The sequence below is a fragment of the Rhipicephalus sanguineus genome, chromosome 2 (genome assembly GCF_013339695.2).
Source record: "Rhipicephalus sanguineus isolate Rsan-2018 chromosome 2, BIME_Rsan_1.4, whole genome shotgun sequence".
NCBI lineage: Eukaryota > Metazoa > Arthropoda > Arachnida > Ixodida > Ixodidae > Rhipicephalus > Rhipicephalus sanguineus.
In genome coordinates this window covers 101,818,926-101,843,946 of record NC_051177.1, presented here as the reverse complement: position 1 = coordinate 101,843,946, position 25,021 = coordinate 101,818,926, and the positions used below count along the sequence as shown (strand labels likewise).

Sequence of the window (25,021 nt, the reverse complement as noted above, 5' to 3'; positions counted from 1 at the left end):
TCCCCTGTCGTGCTTGTGCGCAAAAAGGATGGCTCTATCAGATTCTGCGTCGACTACCGCCGCCTGAATAAGATAACTCGGAAGGATGTATACCCATTGCCACGCATCGACGATGCCCTCGATTGCTTGCAAGGAGCAGAATATTTCTCGTCCTTGGATTTACGATCGGGCTATTGGCAAGTTCCACTCGCTGACCCTGACCGCCCGAAGACTGCGTTCGTTACTCCCGATGGGCTTTATGAGTTCAAGGTGATGCCCTTCGGACTCTGCAACGCCCCAGCTACCTTCGAACGAATGATGGATAACATCCTTCGTGGCCACAAGTGGAATACCTGCCTGTGCTACCTTGACGACATTGTTGTATTTTCCCGCGATTTTCCGACTCATCTAGTTCGTCTTCGCGCTATTCTCACGTGCCTCGCCTCTGCTGGCCTTCAACTTAACATCAAGAAGTGCCATTTTGCTGCGCGCCAACTCACCATACTAGGTCACGTCGTCTGCAAGGAAGGCGTTCTTCCGGATCCCGCTAAACTTCGTGCCGTGGCCGAGTACCCCAAGCCCAATTCCATCAAGACGCTCCGAAGCTTTATTGGGCTGTGCTCATATTTTCGTCGATTTGTGCGCGACTTCGCTTCTATCATCGCACCTCTTACCAACCTACTGACAGCCTCTAACGGCCTGTCGGCTTGGTCACCAGAGTGCGATGAAGCTTTCATGACGCTACGGCGCTTATTAACGTCACCTCCGATACTCCGTCACTTTGACCCTAATGCGCCTACGGAGGTCCATACTGACGCCAGCGGTGTCGGTCTTGGTGCTGTACTGGCTCAACGGAAACCAGGATACGACGAGTACGTTGTTGCTTACGCGAGTCGAACCCTGAAGAAAGCAGAGTGCAACTACTCAGTCACTGAAAAAGAGTGCCTCGCCATAATCTGGGCTTTGACCAAGTTCCGTCCGTACCTTTATGGCCGCCCCTTCGAAGTAGTCACGGACCATCACGCGCTCTGTTGGCTCTCATCTCTGAAAGATCCTTCAGGCCGCCTCGGTCGTTGGGCGCTTCGGCTGCAGGAATACGACATTCATGTTGTGTACAGATCCGGCCGGAAGCACTCGGACGCTGATGCGCTATCCCGCTCACCGTTACCGCCTGACACAGCTTCGCCGTCAGCCACGTCAGCTGTCTTGACGCCCCTTGACTTCGCAGACATGCCGTCGGAGCAACGCAAGGATGCGTGGATCTCCGAACTCGTCGACTTTCTGGCTGGTTCATTGGTTCATCCAGCGTCAAGAACTCTCCGTCGTCAAGCCACGCATTTCGCACTCCGCGACGGCCTCCTCTATCGGCGTAATTACGCACCTGACGGTCGGAGGTGGTTGCTAGTGATCCCGCGCCACATGCGCACAGAAGTCTGCACTGCTTTTCACAACGACCTGCAAAGCGCTCACGCTGGCGCTCTGAAGACTTACAACCGCTTGCGTCAGCGATACTACTGGCGCGGCATGTACACGTTCGTGCGCAAGTACGTACGTGCTTGTACTGCTTGTCAGCAGCGTAAAGCTCCACCTCAACGCCTAGCCGGTCCACTTCAGCCTCTACCTTGTCCGGGACGTCCATTCGACCGCGTCGGCATCGACTTATATGGCCCGCTTCCCCCGACTTCCTCTGGGAATCGGTGGATCATTGTTGGCGTGGACCACCTCACCCGTTACGCAGAGACTGCAGCACTTCCAACGGCGACTGCAAGAGAGGTTGCGTTTTTTATCTTACGCAACTTTGTCCTTCGCCACGGTGCTCCCCGTGAACTTTTGAGCGACAGAGGGCGTGTTTTCCTGTCTGACGCTATTCAGGCCTTGCTCGTCCAGTGCAACATCGTTCATCGAATGACCACCGCATATCATCCGCAGACGAATGGCCTCACGGAACGATTTAATCGCACACTCGGTGATATGTTGACAATGTACACGGCATCAGACCAGACCAACTGGGACACCGTCCTGCCGTTCGTCACGTACGCGTACAACACCGCAACGCACGCGACCACCGGTTTCTCACCTTTCTTTCTTTTATACGGACGCGACCCGTCCTGCACGCTGGACACTATGCTTCCCTATACGCCGGACTCGTCTGAATATACTGCGATTTCTGACGTTGCCAGATACGCCGAAGATTGCAGACAATTAGCCCTTCGCTGACCACCGAGGACCAAGGCCACCAAAAGCTACGGCACGACACCGACCGACCTCTCTCTACTTTCACGACTGGTGACCTCGTTTGGCTCTGGATCCCATCGAGCACTCCTGGCCTTTCCTCGAAATTGCGTGCCCGATATCAGGGGCCCTACCGCATTCTTTCTCGCACGTCTCCTGTCAATTATGAGGTTGAGCCTCTGACAGCATCCCACGATTTACGTCGTCGTGGTCGAGAAATCGTCCATGTCAGCCGCCTGAAGCCCTATTACGACCCCGCTATACTGACAACGCCTTAGGTCGCCAGGATGGCTCCGCTATTCACCAGGGGCCAATGTAGTGAAGAGTACGAGACGACGACGAAGCAGCCAAGAAAGCAAGCTACATCGTGAGTGGTAGCCACGCGACCCGAGCTTGCGCTTGCTTGGATTTTGGACCCTCGACGTTCCTCGACGTTCCTCATCGTTCCTTCACGTTTGTACGTGAATAAACCACGTGACAGTGTAATGAAACGACACACTCCATTCCGCTTTTTTCCGTACTTCCAACAACACAATTTTAACTGCAGCTCACAACAGTTCCCCGACATGCTGACTTACAAACACACATCGAATCATGTTTTTTTCTTTCGCCTGTCTTTTCGTGGCGGTTTGCGTCTTGTAATTTCATGCAATCATTCAAAGCAAGTACAAGCCACAAAGTATGGCTGTTTTTGCGCAAGGAAATAACGAGGGAAGGGGTCCAGGGGTGCGCGCTTCGTTATTTCCTCGCGCAAAAACAGCCATGCTTTGTGGCTTGTACTTGGACATGAACCGACTAGCCCAGCAACGTGTACTTCAAGACTTCATTCAAAGCAGCGTGACGAAGGTCAAGCATGAAGAATGAGAGTTTCCAGGCGTCTGTGCGACGATAAAACCACTCGGTTCGTCGACGTCATCGCTGTATAGCGCATCGTCACTCAGAATGCTATGCGCCACACCGAACACGTCACAGCAGTGTCGATGTCGCAGGGAGATATGGAAGGCCCTTTGAGCTTCCGTACACTCTTTGCCCTCGAAATAAGCTAACTTCCAGGTGACGGACGCCATTCAAATTTGGTCAAAAATACTTATGCATGCCGAGCAATTGAATGAAGGACACATCTCGAGCTTGAAATTTTATGTCCGTGCCCCTTTAAAGGCGAAACCCCATATATGCAAAAATACACGTAACAGCGACGAGCGACGCGACGTAGATGGTCTTCGCGCAAGCGGTCGCTTGGATGGGCAAACCCCATTCACGCGACGGCTTCGGCGAGCGATCTCCACTGTTGCTGGCATGAGGGCGTTTACTCGTGCCAAAAGTGGCCCGTTGTCAGCGGTATGCAATGTAAAATACGATGTTTTGTTGCTTAATTGTACATAAAACATTCATCATTGTCTTGCAGCACTGTTTTCGATCCCATCACTGCTGCTACATGCCGCCAAGCCGCGTCACAGAGGGCGCGGAACTTGTAGTTCCCGGCCCTGAGGTCCCGTAACACACGTTCGTGTTCAACAACGTCAACGTTGCGCTCGTCGCCGTTGGCCATGTTGATGAACGTTGTTGTTGATGCGCGTCGATACAGCGTCGATAAGAAAGTGGCTGCAATCAGCTATAGGTCACTGATGCATCTTGTTCCGGTGTTTTGCTATTGGGTGCTTGAGCACAGCACTTCCGGGCGATGAGCGACGGATTCCAAATCTGGAAAACCGAGCGATCGCGCGAAAACGACCACGCGACACGTCGCGCGAACGGCTCGTTTCGTCGCTCATAGCATCGCCCGTCGCTGTCGCGTGCATTTTCGCGCATATGGGGTTTGGCCTTAAAGAAAGAAAACATGCTTGCATAGAGCTAGGTGCATACTTCTAGTTCTTTCATCAGGAAAAAATCTACTTTGACATCTTTGATCTACACTCATGTTTTCTCAAGGGTTTATATAAAATCTGGAGGCCACCCTAATCCTCCTTGACTTGGGTGTCTGGAAGCGGCACTCGCACGTCTGTGTTCGTTTGCCCTGGTGTATTCCTTGGGCTAAGTTTGTGCTACGTGCGCAGCTGATGCGGATCTCAGAGGCCACATAGACAAAAGCTCATGGTTGAGATCTGCTCCGCCCAGTGTCACAATAATCCCAGCCGCTCATAAGAGAAGTGTCTGCTCTTTCAGTGAACTCATCCAATTAATTTTCATTAACTATCCTGGCAGTTAATTGGCCCTTATCTTAAGTAAACTTATGCTTCAATATATGTATCCAACATACCTCTTAACTTGAAAACAACCATCGATTTCGTACCAGTTTAATTATTTAACAAAAATTTTCTGAATATTCGGAAAACTGGAATTAAGTGCTAGACCAGAAGTTCTTGGAAGAGAAAACATGAGTGTCACTCATTGTTTGTGCCCTGTCATACAGCTGCAATGGAAAAGGATTGGCACAAGTGACCAATGACTGCAGCAGCTAAATCGTGATTAGCATTCGAAATGTGGGCTTTAGGATGGGCTTTCTGCTGGCCACTCAAAAGCACAGATCAATCCTCCTATTATGATCCTGCCATGCTTGAAAAAAAGACCAACGCATCCTGTGATATCGCTGTTCCAGTCCTTAATCACTTGCACTAATATTTTTTCGTAGCAAACCACATGTACAGCAAGGCAGCTTATCCACAGCAGTATCCAACGAAGAAAGTCATGACTTGCTGGTTTGAAATTTCATTACTGCCCTGTTGATGCTTTCACATTAACTTGTTTTGAATGTTTCAGTTACTGTAACATTAAAGTTCAGTTAATACTGGCCAATGATTACGATAAAACTGTTTAATTATATCCAATGAAATGGAGGTGTGAACATCGGTCAAGCCTGTGCCAAATCAGAATAATCAACAACCTGAAATCATTACTTATCCATTATTATTGCAATCATTATTAAGCAAGATTATTAATATTCGGGGTACTTAACAGACTTCTTCTCTGTAAACCTTCCCCAATAACAATAAAAAAATACGCAGAAATGAAAGTTAGCAATTCGGGCCACTAACCACAAAGCACAAAGACAGCGTTGCAAGCGACTTTCTGCATGTTTTTGTTGCCCGTCTTGTCTCACACAGAATTTCACTGGTGCTCTAAATGCAAGCACACTATGTACACAAAGAGCCTGACATTTACAAGCTTCAATTCCAGCACACCCACTTGCATCTTAGCACCTGGACATGACTTTTGTAAGTTTGCTAGTATTTAAAATTAAACACATACTGTTTATCACAGATACATGTTGCAGTTGGAACATGACCCAGTGGATGACAAAGAAGACAAGGGCAATAATGAATACAATTATCAAAAGCATTGTTTTTAGAAATAGCACTTCCCAGAACTTCTTGGGACTTTTATGCCTCCAAGAATATTTGCCATCAGAAATTATTTAGAATGCTTCATTTCTCTTGGAGTTTCGTAGTACATGCATTCACCTTGGACAGTCAATTTTGAATGGGGTTTCTGAAAGCCAGTGTGACCATTTCATCTCATCAAACCAAACACTGCCTGGTCATTCTCATTGAGCTGTTAAAATTTTTCTGCTTGTTACTGCTCACACCATTTTGCTTTAAAAAATAATGTCATGTATCTTTCTACGTGGAGTTCTGTGTGTAAGACAGAGCCATGGTGGCTTACACATACCTCGCCACAACTGTACAAGCTAGTCCTAAAGAAAAGCAATGAAGTGCGCTGAGATAAGCAACACAGACAGCTGGTTGCTGAACATGATGTGTACCAGCTGAAGAAGTGGGCAAATTTGCACAATATTAACTTCTCTATCTCTAGCAATTACTATGGTTTTGTTGGGAACCTGGTAACCCTAGTAATAGTTGGCCAGAAGCAGTGCCCGGACAATACTCACACAGACTTCACAAACAGCACGAAGACACAACGTATTAACACAACACAAGTGCTGACTCATGAGTCAAGGTTTATCATCATAAACCACATATGTAAAGCAAAAGACCAACCATGCACTGACAAGCGTAAAGAAGTGTTGACTCTCTCAAGGCATAAAGCAAGATCAGAAAACCAGTAAGCAAGAGGACTGCAGGTAGTACAGATCAGTGGTGTAGCCAGGGGGGGGGGGGGTTAAACCCCCACCGAAACTTTTTAGTTTTGCATGTGTATATATACACGTAAATAAAGTATGGTAACCCCCCCCCCCCCACCTGAAAAAAAAAACATTATGGTTAAGCTACTGGTACAGATCTTAGCACTTAGTATCCTTACACTGCTAGTAATGTATGCATCATTATTGATTCACCCAATTAGCTACAGTTCTCCAGGCAATGCCCACAATAAAGAGCAAGCATGAACAGAAAAGTGGCTGCTTACAGGAATGTACTCCTCGAGGCGTCCTCCCGGGAAGACACCGTAGAGCTTGGGGCCAAGGTTGCGCTCGGACAGCAAAGTACAGATGACACTCTCGGTGACGGTGGTGTCGCTTCCTTCGCTGGGGATCTGGCCGTACATGCGCATCAGCACCTGGCTGGGCTCGCCATACAGGGGCGTGTGAGTTTCCGGCAATGAACAGTAGTACAGTAGGTTGCTAAGGCCACCACTGCGAGGGCAAGAGAAGCGGCCAAGTCAGCTCCAACTAAAGCATCAGCAGCTGATGTGGCAGAGCCCACTATGATATGCACTGTCACAGGGTATGCAGAAAACAGCAGCAATTAGTACACATTTAGGTGAACACATATGCCAGAAAACATCCTCGTGCAGCTGCATTATTTCTTGTACCTGCCTTTAGCAATGTAAAAGTTTGGGCTAGCTCGTTAATCAGCCCTAAAGACATGACCAGAGCTGCCCGCATTACTTCTTTCTTTCAAGCATCCATACCTTTGCACAGCAAGCGCAGCAAGCAGTTCTGTGCAGTAACTATTTTCATAATTTCAAGGTTAACAGCCCAGTTTCGACAGATATAGTTACTGTACATTAAATTGTTCACTTAGAGGCTTCACATATAGAGAAGTACAATACATGTGGAATCCATGCTACTGCTCAACACAACAGCAGTCAGGGTACAGACAAATTCTTGATTCATGCTCAACATCACACAAGACAGACAAGATAAAGAGCTGAAGGTTTACATCCTGGCTCTTATTAACAGTTTCATAATTACAAGCGGTTTCAGGGTTAAAAACCCATTCATCTAGTCCACAGCTACGTATCCGAAAATAATCGCAGTGATTCGCAACGTTGGCAACAGTGCACAGCAATAATGTGCCTGCATCCACACCCTTGCTGGAATTACACAAAGGCAACAAATGAAGTGAGAGTGATAATAATAATAATAATAAACTATCCTCCATTATAGTGACAGAATGAAGCACATTCATGCAGAGTGACAATAACAAGATGCTGAACGAGCAAGTATCAATGTTTATTGCAAACTTAGGTCCCCTTAGAATAACAGAGAGCTGAGCTAGTTGGTAAGTATTCATTCTAAAAAGACAGGGCTTGCAAACACGGACACAAGAAAGAAGTCAGGACAGTTGCGTCTCTTCAGTTGTTAGTCGGCGTTTGTGGTGTCCGTGTTTGCATGCCCTGTCTTTTTAGAATGAATACTTAGGTCCCCCTTTGCCACGAACAATAATATATGAATAATTTATTTCCCAAGTGAAAATATCAGAAAAAATGAGGCCAAATATTGAGTGCTCCATTCTGAATCGAGCACTGTAAAGCAACACTGTTGTGTTCAAAAGAAATAGACCTACAGGCAAGAATAAAGTAATTATAACTGGAAGAAGAAGCAACATATATAATGCTGTCTTTTTTTTTTGCCAGCTACAGTTGCACAATTCAAGATAAACTCTAGCAATAGAACTTGAATGATGCTATGTATAACATCACATTAACAGGAGACTCCACTATTGCAAGACCACAAATCGAGCACAATGAGCGAAGAATAAGTGCTCTTGAAACATCTACAAACACGACCGATACAAGATAAAATGTAGACACACGCGAGCTCTTCAGTCTACGAAATGATCACAACAGTGTGTAGCGAAACGAACGCTCAGCCAAGTGAGACTGCAAACAAATGATAAGTGGACAAGTGGAAGATAGCATGGCACATTAAAACAAACAGCATCGGCGTTAGTAAGAGCCAGGTAAGAGGTGAAGGCTGCTGTCAGCAGGTTACAGCGGCACGTCAATGGTAACAATGTACATACGGTGAAGAGTTGGCTTGGCAAGGAGTGCTCCCACAAACAACAAGCTTGCACTACGAAAGCTAAAGCGATGTCACACTCGCTGACGAGTGACGCCACCTAATTGCTGTGCTTTAGTACGGCGAACCCCTGCTGGCTCGGGAGTGCGGTCCCTCATGAACAATGCACAGCTTACGCATGCCACGTCTACATACAAATGAGGGAGCCAAGTATGCAAATCAAAACTGCATGCAATAACAAAACTCAACACATGTGCAGGTATTGTGTTTATACCTGCACTTAAGTATTTCTTCTCAAAAAACCTAACACACTCGTTAAAGTATCTTGTCCCAAAACAATAATTAGTCATCGGTATTGCTTATGTTTCCAGTGTTCAAAACTGTGCCCCTGCTACCATCCTGTCAAGATTCCGAGCCCCACCGATAACGTGCATGCTGCTGGTGACATGGAAGTACCAGGTGCTCAGCATTAAAGAAATGGCAAGGCACACAGGACAGATTACGATTACCGTTTGAGAACAAAATAAACTCCAAATGGTACAGGTGTATTTCACATTGCTGGTATATACATGCTCAGTTCAGAAGAAAAAAAAATGTACGGAAAGGTCACTTACACGATGTTCATGACCACACAAGTCTTTTTCCAGTAATGCCTTTTTCTCGGTAATGCTCTACATGGAGCAAGTTTTCTACAACGCGTCTGCGTTTACATACACAAAGCACATTAAACAGACAATTCTAAGCTTTTACATAAGCTACTTTACTTGTTATAATGGAGGGATAGTTGTAGATATACAAAAATATCATTTAATGACATGTTAGTTTTTAATGATACTGAAGCTGCAGGAAATATATTAGGAATTATCCCTCAGCGTGTAAAGTTAAGTAGTGGAAATACAGGGCTAACTAAGCAAATGCTGCTCTTCCTGAAATGACTTTAAAGGTCATCATGAAGAAACAAATGTGCATTTTAAGAAAATCTGTTCAACCTAACAAACTCTACACGACCCTGCAAAAAACCAGCAATTAAAAATATTTCTTTGAAAAGTTCACATACATTGGCAACCACTATGACTAAAGAGCTCCATTCAGTTAGCTTAAATATAGCTCTAAAACATGTCAACACCAGCACTGCTTCCTTCTATGTCATCTTCAAGCCCAGCAAGAACAGGGTGGACAACAGATATTGTCAATATGAGGACGAATTAGGAGCACATGTGCCAGTAACTGAAATCATATTTCTGAAAAACAATACTTTACTGTGCCTTCAAGTGCACATAACCACAGTGCTCCACAAGAAAGTAATACTAGATGGCATACTAATCTTGTTGCAATTCAAACTCCTTAAAAAATAGCCAGAGTTGCTGCTTATCATAACATACTAATGAAATAAAGTTAGAATAAATTTTTATTTACTCTTTCTACAAGACTTTTTCAAATGTTTAAATGCCCAATCTAAAGACAGCGAAGTGACAATGCGAAATGAAACAGTTACAACTAGCACAATGGTCAAGCATCCACTGCTGTAACAACGCTACAACCTCAAAAGCCTAAACAGAGAAGGTCTTGACAAGTAGCACCCATCAAAGTAAAACCTGAACGCCGGTAAAACTAAAGCAAGTCAACAAAAACTTGATATCAGCGATCCTTATTAAATGCTGCCAGAGAGATGACTAATGCTTGGGCATGCAGGTTTGCGAATAGCTTCACCAAAAGTAGAAAAGAGCACAAGTGGAAGAGAACACCTGCTATAGAAGAACTCAACCCACATGCAGAGAAGCCAAGGCCATATGTTTGCAAAACCGTCCAAGCTTAACGCAATGCAGCCACTGAGGCATAGAGAGATGCAGATGCGGCACATGCAGCGCATCAGCAGGGAAGATAGTGAAGCAAGCCTTTCAGTTTCGTGAACAAGGTGCAAAAGACACCTCAAAAATGAATTTCACTCTGTAGGCATCACTGTGTGTGAAGAAATTATTCAAGGGGGTGTTATGCTATGAGACTGTAGACCATGCATCACCAACAAAAGCCCAGGCTACGCAGGAATCATGAGCTTGTGCATTTTTCATGTGTTATGCCCTCTGTGCTTTTATGCACAAAATTAGTCTACATTCCAATGAGTGCACTTTCTTAAGGGCAATGAAGAACAAAAAAAAAGGTCACTTGACATCCAATGAAAGCCATTCATGCAATGTGTGAAATGCCATATAGCCTTAGTGGTTACGTCTATGTTACATGTCTTTCAGAGGCAACAGTAAGCAAACTCATATTCAGCTGGTGAAGAGCTTGTGAAATGGTTAATGTCAACCAGGACAAAATAACAAAATATGGAGCCCTTCTATGCAACGTCAGAAAACAGTGCAGTGCTAAAGTTCACCGCACTGCAAACCCTGCTCGTTGCTCATTTGGGGTGGTATCCTGTAGAGTCCACAAAGTGGACCGCCCATTTCAGTATGCACTGATTGGATAAGGCTGAACAGCAGCGGTTACGATCAGCACCAGTCGACCAGCTCTCGAGTTCTATCCAATCGGCACTCATTGAAATTGGCAGTACACTCAGTGGACTGTTATAAAATATCCCTCCTGCCACACAGCAGGGAGCACATGCATTTTGACAGAGCATTAATGAAGAGGTGAGACTGCCACATTTCTGCATGTTAGTATGGCCCTTCGAGTTTACATGAAATTAAGTTTACATGGAGTCCAAGCATGTAAGGACTTTTTTTATCTTCCTTTGTACTTGAAAACTACTTTATGTATTGGCAAGCATAAGCACTTTTCATTCTACCCGCACCACGACTGTATGCTGTTCGCCTCAGTCAAACAGCTTGTGGAGTGTTAGTTGAAGCTGAAGTTCTGAGCACATACACCTAAATATCTACATGCGAAACCATTTGCACCATACTACTTAAGAAAATGTCAAAATGTTTGACATGGTAAAATAACCACTAAACCATTGCCTAAAACAGTGCCACACAAAGCTGGAATCACATTATTTTCATCTTCCACTTATAAAATTTCTTTAGTTCACTTAAATTTATTTACCGCAGATATTGCATAAAAGTTCTCTTGTAAATAGCTTCATCGCCCTAGCTGTCAGTTCAGAGTGCAGATATGAAAAACCTTCAATACGTAAAATACATATAAACATTTCAATGCAAGATGTACTATGAATGTTAACAAGGTCATAGGTTAGGTCCAGCCCTCCTACTCTTGGTGTCTATCAATCTGTGCTGAAATTTCGCATTACTTTTCTGATTTAAACTCGCTTCGTGTTCTGACGAGTATAGCTTGGTGTAATGGTCAAGTGGGGTCTGAGAGTGTCTGGGACACGCAACCCCAAATAGCCATTAAACTAGATTTCAAGACTGGAAGCAAGCAGTCTACTGTCATGTCAGTGGACAACATGAAAGATAAAACAGCAGAAACTTATATTCTGCAACATGGAAGGGCATTAGAAACAAACATTATCTTCCAATATTTGGTTGACAACTAACCATAACCGGTGTTCCATGCCGGGCAAGACAATTTGACAAACAGACAAGCAATGCCTAAATATGAATGATCTGAAATAACTTATCACAAACTGAAATCAGCACAAGCACACAAAAACACAATTAAAGGAAATGGAAAACGATGTATCAGTTGAGCACAACTGGCTGTAAAGCTTTATTTAGATAGCGATGTCACAGTATGGGCGCTCAGTGAACCTTGCTTAGCAGGTGGCATAATGAAAGAGCAGAAAATGTTGCAAGCTGGCAGGACAACGGCAATGTGGCAGTACTGGCATAATATTACATTCCTCTCAGTTTCATAAACGCAAATCCACTGTTGCGTTTGTTTGCTCACATGACAGAAGCTACGTGAGCAAATAAAGCTTTTACGAGAACATGATGAAGGCATTCACCAGGTGATGGACACGTTATGTTACTATATAAATTTCTTCCATCCATATTCACTTGTGCGGTTTCCTAGTAAATAGCCTTTAGTAGATTATAAATGCTCAAACATACAATCATTAAATGTTGTAGATGCTACAAAAGGCTATCGATAAGTAGGTGTACAAGCACCATGAAACACCACTTAGACAAGGAAAACGAAATCCTAGCACGACAAAGAACACTGTTGTATAGACTACTTTCTACAAGCAACAGTACTTACTTGAGGAGATAACATTTATAATAGTAGGGTTATCGGGCAGGTATTTGCCTAACACTATATTTCAATAGAGCACTTCTTTTGACGAAAAGATAAGCCAATCTTTTGAAACCTGGTGTGATCGAGCAGTCTAAGACAGCGATTACCCGTTGATTAGAGCTAGGCAGCAAATCAGCACGTGCCAAGTACAGGCAATGCAGGTTCAGACAGCCAATACATAACAGACACAACTCACACATATAATCTCATGGGCAACGTCAGATATGTATACATCACACTGAATTCTATCACAGCCTGCTGCTTTTACCCAGTGTTAGCAGAAAAAGTCATAATAAAATGCACATGCTGAAGGAACATGCAACCTTTCTTCCTACGTGGGTGTTGCTGAATACAACCTTGTAGTTTCATTTTAGAGGGGTGCAAGGTACAGCAACAAGTATAGCAGCATAAGTTCAAACAATTCCTGAACTATTTTGATGTGTTGTTTCTTTTCTTGGCTAGCCTAAATTCATAACATTAGCTTAATTCAGACTTCCAAACATGCAAGCGAAACTTCTCCACAGTCGGAAACTGGCCACAAAGGCGACTGGGTGTCACACTTCTATGTAATCATACATAGTAGGTGTTTCCTATGTTTAGAGTTTCAGTTAATGCCGATGGGTACATGTGCATCAGACGCTGACCTATAAGCTGGTTTTCCTTTCATGGGCTCAACCAAACAATGAGCTAGAAGTGCAAGAAATGCATTATGAGCAAGGATGTTCATTTTCGGGCAAAAGCTTATCTTTACACTCCCCCCCCCCCCCCACCTGAACAAGTTTTAGGTGTATCAGGTTAAACCAGCTTTATCACCGAATTCCAAAACCATGAGCCAAACCACCCCCACCCCCTTTTTTGCGTTTTTTATTTTGGCTGCACCAAGGTATCGGTGCACTAACTACCCTGCCTCAGGACAACGAATTTAGATCCTGTAGAAGTGAACTCCAGTAACATATCGTTATTGTACTGCACTATGAGTGCACCTAACTCTTTACTAGCTGTCATTATTACTTATTAATTTATATAAATGTATTACCCGGAAAATTCGTAAGGTTAACCCAAAGAAGGCAGAGTTTCGTAATGGTTTTACAAAAAAAACGATTTTTCCCCGATTATCAGCTAAAAAAAATAGCACCCAATGCTTACCCCCCCCCCCAATTAAAAACAATATATATAAACCCCAAAAATGAACAATCATAATTATGAGTTATGAGCCTTCGTTTGGACATTCACGGTCAATCTAAAATTGTAGCTTAACTTTAAAGGCAAATTTATCACCAACTTACAAAAATGAAACAGGGAAAGGTACCGTCAATGCAATTTCTTAAACACGGTGACCTTGTATTTAATATTTTAATGGATTGCACCGGAATAGCAGCCACTGCTTCAGCTGTAGAATATGCACTCCCACACATATATATATATATATATATATATATATATATATATATATATATATATAGAGAGAGAGAGAGAGAGAGAGAGAGAGAGAGAGAGAGAGAGAGAGAGAGAGAGAGGGAGAGGGAGAAAGAGACTCTCTATTGGACAAAGTGAGGTTTTTGCCAGCGTCTACATAAACGCTGGCATGCCACTCCCCGATTGCATATAAATTCTGATACCATCTATATGCATACGTTTACAAACACAGCAACTGTCTGTGTGATGTGCTCATTCCCCTCTCCGTAAGGCCAATCCTGCTATTTGGAATTATTTAGATAATGATCTTTTCGATTTTTTTAATACTTTTTTCGAGACATGTCAGGCATCTGGGTTCAGCTAAGAAGACTTGCTGTTTTTTTTTTAGTTTTTTTTTCCTGAGACAGCCAGTCAGATGGCCGTCAGGCCAGATAGATGCACAAGTCGCCAAAAGCGACACGCGATTAGTGAACTTCGCACAGCTGTGCGACGGCTCGCCAAAAGCATGCAAGCGACAGGCGTGGGAATCGTGTGACAGGGTGGCGCGGCTGTTACACGATCCTCCGTGGTCCAAACTAAGTTGCGCGTAGACGAAGCCATTCGGAAGTCCATCACAACGGGTGTACGTGTTTACATAAAATGGTGTACTGACCTCACGGATTTGAAGACCATGTCCCGGCTCGAGATGCTCTTCCACGTCCCACTCAGAAACTCGCGGCAGATGTTGTACGCCTTGTCTCTCATATCTTCGGTGATGTAGGCTTCATCGGGCTCGCTGCACAGTTAGATAAAGGGGAGTGCGTCAAGAAGAGGAACTCGGAAGTCACTTCGCTGAGGCGCGCGAGAGCACTCGCGTAATTAAATGAAGGCGTTCAGGTGAGCCAGGTTGCGGAGGCCGGGCAAACGACCGCACAAGAAATGAACAAAAAGAGCACAGAAAAAAAAAAAAGCAGATCGAGTGGAAAGGGAAGGCCGCGGCGACACATCTCTCGCCGAGACGCGTACTTGAACTTGAGAATTTCGAACACCCTCTTCACGGCTAAGATGCCCCGGTAGAGCTTGGAGGTGACAGTCGGCGAGTCGTAGCCTTGCATTTCGACCGAGATCACACTGCGCACATGGAGCCCGCTGGAGATGATCGATACGAGACGCGACGGGGGCGACGGGGGAGCGAATCGCCTACAAAGAAAGGCCGGCACCCTTACTAACTGCTTCGAGCACGGCTGTGCATCTCGCGTGGGCTGGGTGCGACGGTCACAACAACATAAGCGTCAATGTCCCGCGCGTCTTATGTCTCTCGTCCCTCAGATCGCCTTGAGATGCAACTCGAAAATGGCACAGCAGCAGCCGCAATGTCGGCGTCGTTTTCTTTCTTTCAAGTGCCGACAACAGTTCGGCCTGGAAATTAGACGCGCAAGCTATCGGCATGTCGCGCGCGCGACACCAGCAGGTCACGCCGGTGCGTCAACAGGCATAGGCAATAAGTAGAGCGAGCTGCCCGGACTCACGGCCGTCCCACCCAAAAGGGAAGGATGCGCAAGAAAACGAAACCCGCAGTTCAGCCACCCTTACCTGTCGGGATGGAAAGCGAGAAACGAAATCTCCTTGCCCATGTGCGTATACATTTTATCGTTTGCAGCAAACGCGGCGTCACCAACGGTCCTCATAACACAGAGCTACAGAAACTGCCACGCTCACTACACACGGCAGCCCGTGCAGCACTGGCGCCGACGACGAAAACGTCGACAAAATCAACACAGCCAACACAGTCGGAGGCCAGTCCCGACGCCGAGATCCCTGCCGTGACGTTTCGCTACGTCAGAGGTCACGCCAGTACAACTTCGCTGTAGTATTAGACGGAAATCTATGACGTCACGTAAAGAAGCGTGAGCATCGTCGACGCTCTCTCGCGGAACAGACCCGGCGCTCTGGGGCTTTTCCCACGCCGAATGCTACGTGGCAAAGCCTGCAGCGCATTTCATCGAGGTCTCGCAAGAATTCGAGTTCCGCTGAGCGCTCTTTTCCTGCTCGGTTGCCCTAATTGCAGTCACGAAAAAACATCAAAGCGTTCGAATCCAACAAATTACGATAGTTTTGAAGTGAAACGAGGAGAAAAAAAGCGATGTTCATATATTTTGCTCCTTGAATCAAGAACGGAAAGAATATATTAAGGATACGTTTATGCACATTTATAACCACGCCTATATAAAAAAAAAAAAAACATCTAAACCAACCGACTATTTGCCACATTTATTTCAGTTGGCACGAGATCTTAACTGGCACCACGATTTCCTTGTATATTTGCCGCGGAATAGGTGCGTAAAATATAACTGACAATTAAAAGAAAATAGCAAGATAAATAATCATTTAGAAGCACGGAAAGGGTAATTAAAATGTACATAAAATCGGTTCGCAGTGAAACGTGAGAGGACAGATTACGCAATGTTGCGTACGCCCGCGTCGGGACACGTGGCTAGTTGCTGAACTTACAAGACAGTCCACTGTTGCATGCTGGGCTTGTTGCATGGGCGTCGACAGGGGGGTGCAGATGGGGCACTTGCCCCCCGCAAGCTACAACAGCACCCCCACCCCCTCCCACAGCCGCGATGCAGCATTGGTTTGCGTCAGTGATAATAAACACATGACATACAGAGGTGTTAGTAACATTTCATGTATGGCATGGTATACTGACGTGGTATTGAATGTCAATTTAATACAATATGCCGTTAAATGGAACATTAAATAAGCCTTAGATGCCTCACCAAACGCGAACATTGACCGTCGGCGTCCCGCGGCGTCGGCGTCAACACGAGCGATGCAAAAAAAACCATCGTAATACGATGACGTCATCCCGACATCACAGATAACCAAACTTCGTGACGTCATAATGACGTCACCACATGACGTGGTCGCTTGGTCAAAGGTGGGCCGATCATTGAGAGGTAGTGCAAAGCCAGATGAGGTGCAGAGAGCTTGCAATGCCCACGGAATGCTCCGATCCTAGAGGCAGTGCTAAACCACGATAGGTGCAGAAACCTTTCAGAGGTGAGCGGGAGAGTGTCAATACATACCGACTCAGAAGAAAAAAAAAAAGATGAACATGGCTTTCGCCTTCGATTCGTCTTAGCTGTTGAGGAACAGATCATACAGCTCTGTTTTGACAACAACAATAAGGTCTCGGCAGTAAAGTTATATTGTTTTCAATCGTCAAGCCGTCGCAATAGTACTTGTTTTTTTCCTGTATGTCACATTATCAACATTCTTTCTCTTAGCTAACGTTGGTTTGAACACTAATTAGTTACACCCTTTAAAAGAGGATCATATAATGGTCATTGGTCATAACCCTTCACATACAACATGACTATCAGAAGTGTTGTTAGCTTGAGTGATTCGAGAAAGATGAAAATGTTACCACATAGAATAAAGAACCAGTGCAGTGGTTACCATTTATCGTGAGTTTCATCACTAGATCTCCATATGTAGTTGTGCGGTTTCTATCCTTTCATAGGGTATTACCACAATCATGTTGCGCGGTGAAACTAATTATGTTAAGCGTAGCCAGAAACTTTTTCTGGGGGGGGGGGGAGGGAGGTGTGTTCAACCATCTTTTTTGTATGTTCGTGCGTGCATTTGTATGTGTGCGTGTATATATGCACATGCAAAATCGAAAAATTTCGGGGGGTTCAACCCCTCCAACTCACCCCACCCTCCTCCCCTGGCTACGCTCCTGGTTAGCTTGTATGTTGGCAAGCTATCGTCCAGCATTGGCTAGCTGTTGATTTATACATTGGTTATTCAACTACAACAACATTGTTTTTATTAAATTTCACTCCGATGACTGATTTTCCGAGTACATTCTTTTTCTTATTATTATCCCTTTGACGCGCGCGTCTTGCAGATGCGTGAAACATATCCACGAGGAAAGGTATGTAGGGTGCTCCGCCCACTCGATTAATTTTCAATCGCTCGATCCGCGAGCTCTGCTGCCGAGGTAATGCATGCAGCGAATTCACGCCACGTGGTTTTACACCACGCAGTGAAGGACACATTTTTTCTTTATTTCTTCACCTTCAGACGATGATTTCGTCAACCGATGAAATCGAAGCAGTCACCGGATATTTGTGCGCACATACATACATACATACATACATACATACATACATACATACATACATACATACATACATACATACATACATACATACATACATACATACATACATACATACATACATACATACATACATACATACATACGTACGTACGTACATACATACATACACACATACACAACACCCATTATCAGTGGGATCTGCCCGTTATTTTCTCGTGACACGGCCTGAAAGCGGCCTGTATGTCTACTTCCTTAGTGTGAATTTGTGCTCCTATGTGCACCTCGTTTCGCAAAGAAAGAAAGAAGAAGGCAATGTGCCTGCGGGCCCTCTGCGAATTGCTTGGTGACACAAGGATTCCTTGTTAGTGAAGTAATGATTCAATTTTTCGATATTTCGGAGAACCGCCAATGTTTTAATTATTTATTAGGAATTAGTTTCTTATTCTCAACATTGCATTTCATCTATTCTTCATTTACTTATTATATATATTTTTGTACTTATTTTACCGTATGAGTAAAGTTACGTTATTCTATTAAAAATGAATTTTCCCCATTACCCCATCCTCTATGTTTTAATGTTTACATTTACATTAACCGCCGATTTCTTGGCCAATCCCCACGTAGTGGTGTTTCCTCTGTCATGGTGTTTCCTCTGTCAAAATAAAAGGGAAAAAAAATCTCCCAGGGTCCCTTATAAAGTTCGCCTAAGACGGCTCGAAGGCGAAAGCCTTCTTCTCCTCCTCCTTCTTCTTATTCTTCTTAGTCCATGTATTGACCCCCCCCCCTCCGAAAGCATTCTGCACCTAACGAGGTTTTGCACTGCCTCCGGGATCGGAGGCATTGCAAGCTTTCTGCAAATCACGTGGTTTTGCACTGCCTCCGTGAGCGGCCAACATTTGACAAGCGATGACGTCATCTCGTGAGGTCATCATGTGACGTCACGTTACAGTGAGGTACGTCATGCTTACGTCATATGGTGTCGTCTTCACGTAACGATGATTTTGGCATCGCTCGTGTTGACGCCGCCGACGCGGGACGCCGACGCTGCCAACGGTCAATTTTCGTGTTTGATTCGTGAAACCTTAAGTCCTCGCCAGACTTCCGTGAATGGATTGCGACGCGAAGACTTCAGTGTGACTGCAAGTCGCCAGCGGGATCGGATGTCCGTTTCGCTGTATACGATTATGCGTCGCTATTCGCAGTAAATGGGCTCGGGGACGCGCCCAGTGACCCACATACAGTTCCGAAAGGTCGCGAAAGCGGCGCTGCGATTTCGGACTGATTCACCGTCTTTGACGTCAAACGCGGAACTGTACGTCGGCGGCAACAGTGTCTTTTCTCTCCTCCTCTCTAACTTTTCTTTTCCTTCCCCAGTGCAGCGTAGCCTAGCGGGCACGGCCATGGCTAACGTCTATATATGGATGGAAACAACTTTATTGTGGAAACAACTTTATAGTCGGTGGTATATAATGCTCGGCTGCCAACCCGAAGGTCGCTAGTTTGATTCAGGCCGCGGCGGTCGCGTTTCGATTATTATGAACCTCATCCTTTCATGCGACGGTGATGCAATAGTTCGCCTCTGTGCTGGTATGAATAATTTTCGTCCACGCAAGCACATTGGATTAATCGCTTTCGCCTTACTTGTTTTGGATGCGAAGTATCTTAAGGCGGAGCTCAATCCGGTGGTGGTGGTGTGCGGCGTGACCACCCTTACTGCGCATGCGCATACCCTCTCCACACACCTCCTCTCCACTTCCCATATCCACTAACCCTCTCCCCTTCCCCTCTCCACTCACCCTCCCCCTCCCCTTCTACACTTTCCATCTCCCCGCCCCCTCACAATTCCCCTCTCCACTTCCCCTCTCCCCTCCCCCTTTCCACTCTTCCTCTGAAACGCGGGCTAGACATGCCGAAATTCTCTCCTGCGCAACGCTGCGATGAGCTCGAGCGCATGCGCGTCCCCTCCTCTTCCCTCTCCACTCCTACGCTGCCCCCCTCTCGCCCTGTGAGAATTAACGGCCAGGCTAGATGGAAGATATAACGCGCGTAGCGTCCCTCCTCGCGTTCCACGATGCGAGGTCGGTAGCATGCCCAACGAACGCCAACGGAACGCGATCGTGCAAGTGCTCCGGCTTCGCATCGCCTCATGGTCCCCTTTAGCGGGAGATGGTGTAATTTTTTATATGCGAAGTACCTCTTGCTCGGGGGTATGTAAGGCGGCGTGGTAATCCGCACGCAGCGTTGTCCGCACTCACACTACGCATGCGCGACTCTCCTTCCCTCTCTCCAACAGCTGCGCGTTACTCTCTCCACTTCTCTACCAGAACCTGCTTGCGCTTCTCCTGCGTTCTCGCTTCTGCTCTCACGGCGCATACGCTACTCTCCTCCTCTAGTCTCCTCTCCTTAAATAGTAGAGCGCTGCGCACGTTCAGTCCAGCGCTTGCCTCGGTTGGCTCCTCTGAAATGCGGGCTCGACATGCCGAAATTCTCTCCTGCGCAGCGCCGCGATGAGGGCCAGCGCATGCGCGTCCCCTCCCCCTCTCTCCTCTCCTACGCTGCCTCTCTCTCGCGCGCCTGTCGACGTTCCCCGCACGGCCTGGGAGAACGGAACGCGATCGTGCAAGTCCTCCGGTTTCGCATCGCCTCATGGTCCCCTTTAGCAGGAGATGGTGTAATTTTTTCTCAAGATCGGTCGTCTAAGCTGTAGTCAATTCGCTATACACAAGGTCTTCCAAGCACCGCAACAAAAAAGAAAGGAAAAATTAGTCATGCACCGGCAGAATCAAGTGGGGGTGATCGTAATAATAATTAAATTAATTAAAAACAAGAAATAGGCCATTTCTTTTTTTTTATCGTGGTCCTGCTTCTTAACACCATCAAGCGTGCTTATATATTGCGTAAGTCGTGAACTCGTCCTTTCCTACTGCCATTGTAAGCAGGGCTGGGCAAAGATACTTTGAAATTGTATCGCGATACGATACAAGATACTCAGGCAATATGTATTTGAGATACAGATACAAGATACCACAACACCGATTGTATCCGATACGATACATTCCAATTGTATCTAAAGATACTTCGATACATTCGAAAGTTTTTTATTATATATCGGTATTTACGGTAATGCAGCACTAAACGCCCATGAACAAAAATGTTCGCTTGAATGTTTATTAACTGCGACCAATTTTGTTTCATTTCAATGGAATGTCTGTTAGTATCTCCAAAGTTTTGTATTTCTTGCTGAAGGTATGTTACTTTTGTTCCGAAACAACTTATTCGGGTTCACTTAGCTGCTTACCATGACAGCTCTTTATACACTTCGCTGATAACGGTTTTTGCTTGCCGTTTTTGTAATTGAGTGGAGTCGATGCTCTGCTTGCCGACCAGCTAGCGGACTGCCATCTTCAATAAGATGCCTCCGCACAATGGTAAAAATGCCGTTGTTAAGTTCTACCTTGCCCGTAAACATATCGTGGTTTTCGCAATACTCGATCACCGGAAAGGTGTGCATCAGCGAGAACGCTGGTAGCGACATTCTTTGCTATCCATCTTGTTTACGCAGAGGACATAAAACTGCAGTCTTTTATATTCTACTTATTTGCTGGCGTAAAGCGTTCTATAGTAGACGCACTCAGTAATGCGCGATCTTCTAAGAATTTTTCTTTTATGAGAGAACATCTGCAGCCCAGAAATCATGTCAGACGTGTTTCAAAGTTGCATGAAGTGCCGCAGGACACCGCCGCTATTCACACTATATCGCCAATTAAGCTCCGATTACCTGGTGATTACTAAAGTAAAAATATTTAGAAAAGACTAAGAAAGAAAGACAAATATAACAAAGTAAAACAGAAAAGCGGTTGTGTATCAAACTCGGGGAATAAGTATGTGAACATGATACAGGCGGAACTCCCAAGAGCTAATAATACTTGTTGAGTTTAACGTCGCACAGAACCACAATATGATAATGATATACGCCATAATGGAGGACTCCGGAAATTTCGACCACGTGGTATTATAAAACTTATATGTAAGCACACGGGAATCTAATTACGACTGCCGCAACCTAGGGTTAGCAGTCGGTCGGAGACTCGGAGGACGCGAAAACGAGCTCTCACTGCGCCGTCTCTTACAACGAGCATCTCAGGTGCGCGCACGCCTGCTTGGTATCCCCGCGCTCGTGACCGCTGCAGTGACCAAATAATTTCAAAATTAACGTCTTCAGTGCCGCCGACAACTTTTTCGGTACTGCTAGCCTTTTAATAAAAAGAAATTCAATCGTGCCTGCATTTTATACACTTGCTGGGCAAGAAGTCGGAGTTGCCAATCCTTGCAAAAGGGTCTCATTGGAGGGGCCGTAACTATTAGTGCAACAAAATTATGCAGTATGTTTTCAATGATTGTGAAAGCTGATGTGGAGGAGAATAAGTGGACAAAGTTTAAGAAATATATAAAATAGGTTTTTTTACTTGTCGTCAGAAGTTTCCATTGTTTGGTGTTTTCTTGAACTTAGCCCGATCGTATCTCTTCTCTGAAAAAGTATATAAATATGAGATTCGGCAGTTTGGTAGATAAGTATACGAAAAATGTAATGCGGATTTTTTGTCGCTCTGCTAGAAGGCTTTTTTGAGATAAATACCTTCAAAGTAAAGAAAATAACGTTTCCTGGGCCAATTTTGAGGTTTTTTTATAAAAACATCTACACTACACATGAAAACTAAAAATACCTGAGCAGAAGCAAAAACATGCATATATTTAGTTAAAGAAATTTCAGCTACCTAACTTTAATATATTTTGTGCAATTCATAACGAAAGTTGGCCAAAACAGCAGAGCGGATGAGCGCTCCACTCCACCTCTTCGTCATTATTGATTTCCTGTGCTTCGAAAAAAATTTTGGCGGCAAAACAAATTGCGGATCTCTTCTATCAACCCATCAGGCAATAATATATAAAATTTTGAAATCAATTTAAGAGGTCGACCAGCCATCGTTTGTTCAATCTTACGTGGAATTACCCAGCAGAAATGACGCAGACAGTTAAAACTAGGAATAAAGCAGAGAGCTTACCTTAGCAGCACGTTAAAGGCATATTGCAGTAAGCAGACCGGCAGAAAAAAAAATATAGAGACATAGGTAATGTATGGGATGGACAGCTAAGAAAGAACGTCTGCTAACAATCAAATCATGATTTTATGAACTCTTTGAATAAAAGGAAAACAGACGTACGCCAAGGTGACGTCTGTTAGGTGAATGCTTGTTCTGTTAAATCCAGCATCGGTACTGTTGGTGCTGTAGCTGTTAGAATCTTATTTGCCTATAAGTCAATCTCGTCGCATGTAATGCAAACTTACATCCACGAGGTCCTTCAAATCGCCGATGTGTGAAAGCCACGAGACGCAAAGCAGCCTGCCATTCTTGCATGCTTCAGACTTCGTAACGAAGCACCACACAAGAGCAACTTCGATAATGACTCCACAGCGTCATCAGCATGTGTGCGAAAGGCGCCGCACGCATTGTAGTACGCGGTACAGGAGAGTGGCTAAGTGGCAAGTGTCATGGCACTGACAAAACTACAAAAAACAATTGAATAAAAATTCGGCTGGGCGCAGACGTTCGCGCGCTTGTCTATCGAGACGACGCGAGCGCCACCTCGTAACTCTGCTCAACAAATATACTGGGACGCTCAGAGCTTATCGCCTATCCTCGCTGGAAAACTCTTGCGGAAAGATCAAATTATGTATCTGCCTTTAGTTTTATTCTGGTGACTTAGTGTCAGCAGTATCAGCTTGAGAAGCGGAGCTCAGCCAACGTTTGTTGCTTCGCACTGTGGTGGGGCGATCGCAGTATCTTGTATCTTAAGATACACGATACAATCTTCAATGTATCGGAAATACAGATACAGATACTTGTTTTGCGAGACGTATCGCGATACAGATACAAGATACCCAAAGAGTATCTAACATAGTGCTACATGTAGGCTGCCGGAATTCATATGGTCGACGCGCGTGTGCGCCCGACGAAGAGGACGAAGGTCGCTAGCTGCTCGAGCTCGGAGCCGGTCTGGTCAGCGCTGCAGCCGCTCTTGCAAATATATCGTGTGAATAACGACTTATAAAAGCGACTCGTCACTCACGTAACATATTTGGTGGAGGTGGAACGTTCCCCGTCCTCACCACGCAGCTCCGCAGTGGCCGCGTCATTCAGCGTCTCGCCATGGCTTCCAATGACAACCCGTCCCCATCTCCATCTGCGGCTCCTACGACAACCTTTGTCGCGGTCCCCACCCCCCGCGACCCCGGGACATTCTCCGCGCAACCTGGCCTCGACGTTGACTACTGGCTTCGCCTGTATGAACGGGTCAGTCAAACTCATCGGTGGGACCCTACCATGATGCTCGCTAATGTTCTCTTCTACTTGGACGGAACCCCGCGCATCTGGTACGAAACACATGAGACCGAGCTTACCAGCTGGGACACATTCAAGGAGAAGCTACGTGACATCTTTGGGAACCCGACCGGTCGCCACGCAGCTGCACGACAAGAGCTCGCTACCCGTGTCCAGTCGCCTACTGAGTCGTATGTCTCCTACATACAAGAAGTGCTTGCTCTTTGCCGGAAAGTGGACGAGGCAATGCCCGAAGCTGACAAAGTGGGTCACGTTTTGAAAGGCATCGCGGACGACGCTTTTCATTTGCTGGTCTACACCAACGTCTCCACTATCGACCGCATCATTCAAGAATGCCGCCGTTTCGAAACGGCTAAAAGCCGTCGTGTGCACCCTCAATTTTCTCGGTTGCCAAACACGGCTGCCACGTCCACCTGCTCCGATTCCACCGCTACACCGCCCTTTGAGCGGTGTGTAACGCGTATAGTTCGACGGGAACTTGAA

At 45.5% G+C, this 25,021-nt stretch overlaps 1 protein-coding gene across 7 annotated transcripts in view; it reads right to left on the bottom strand.

Annotated features, from left to right (window-relative positions):
* LOC119383474 (choline/ethanolamine kinase) overlaps positions 1-25,021 on the bottom strand; it is a 116,166-nt gene that overhangs the window by 26,639 nt on the left and 64,506 nt on the right. For 6 of the 7 annotated variants that reach the window (XM_049412530.1, XM_037651609.2, XM_037651603.2 and 3 more), the window contains 2 exons: positions 14,676-14,798; positions 6,574-6,799 (listed from right to left, as the gene is read on the bottom strand). In XM_049412530.1, coding sequence (XP_049268487.1) covers positions 6,574-6,799; positions 14,676-14,798 — 349 coding nt within the window. Of the gene's footprint in view, positions 1-6,573; positions 6,800-14,675; positions 14,799-15,595; positions 15,809-25,021 lie in introns of those variants that run through there. The other variant, XM_037651605.2, reaches the window with a different exon arrangement.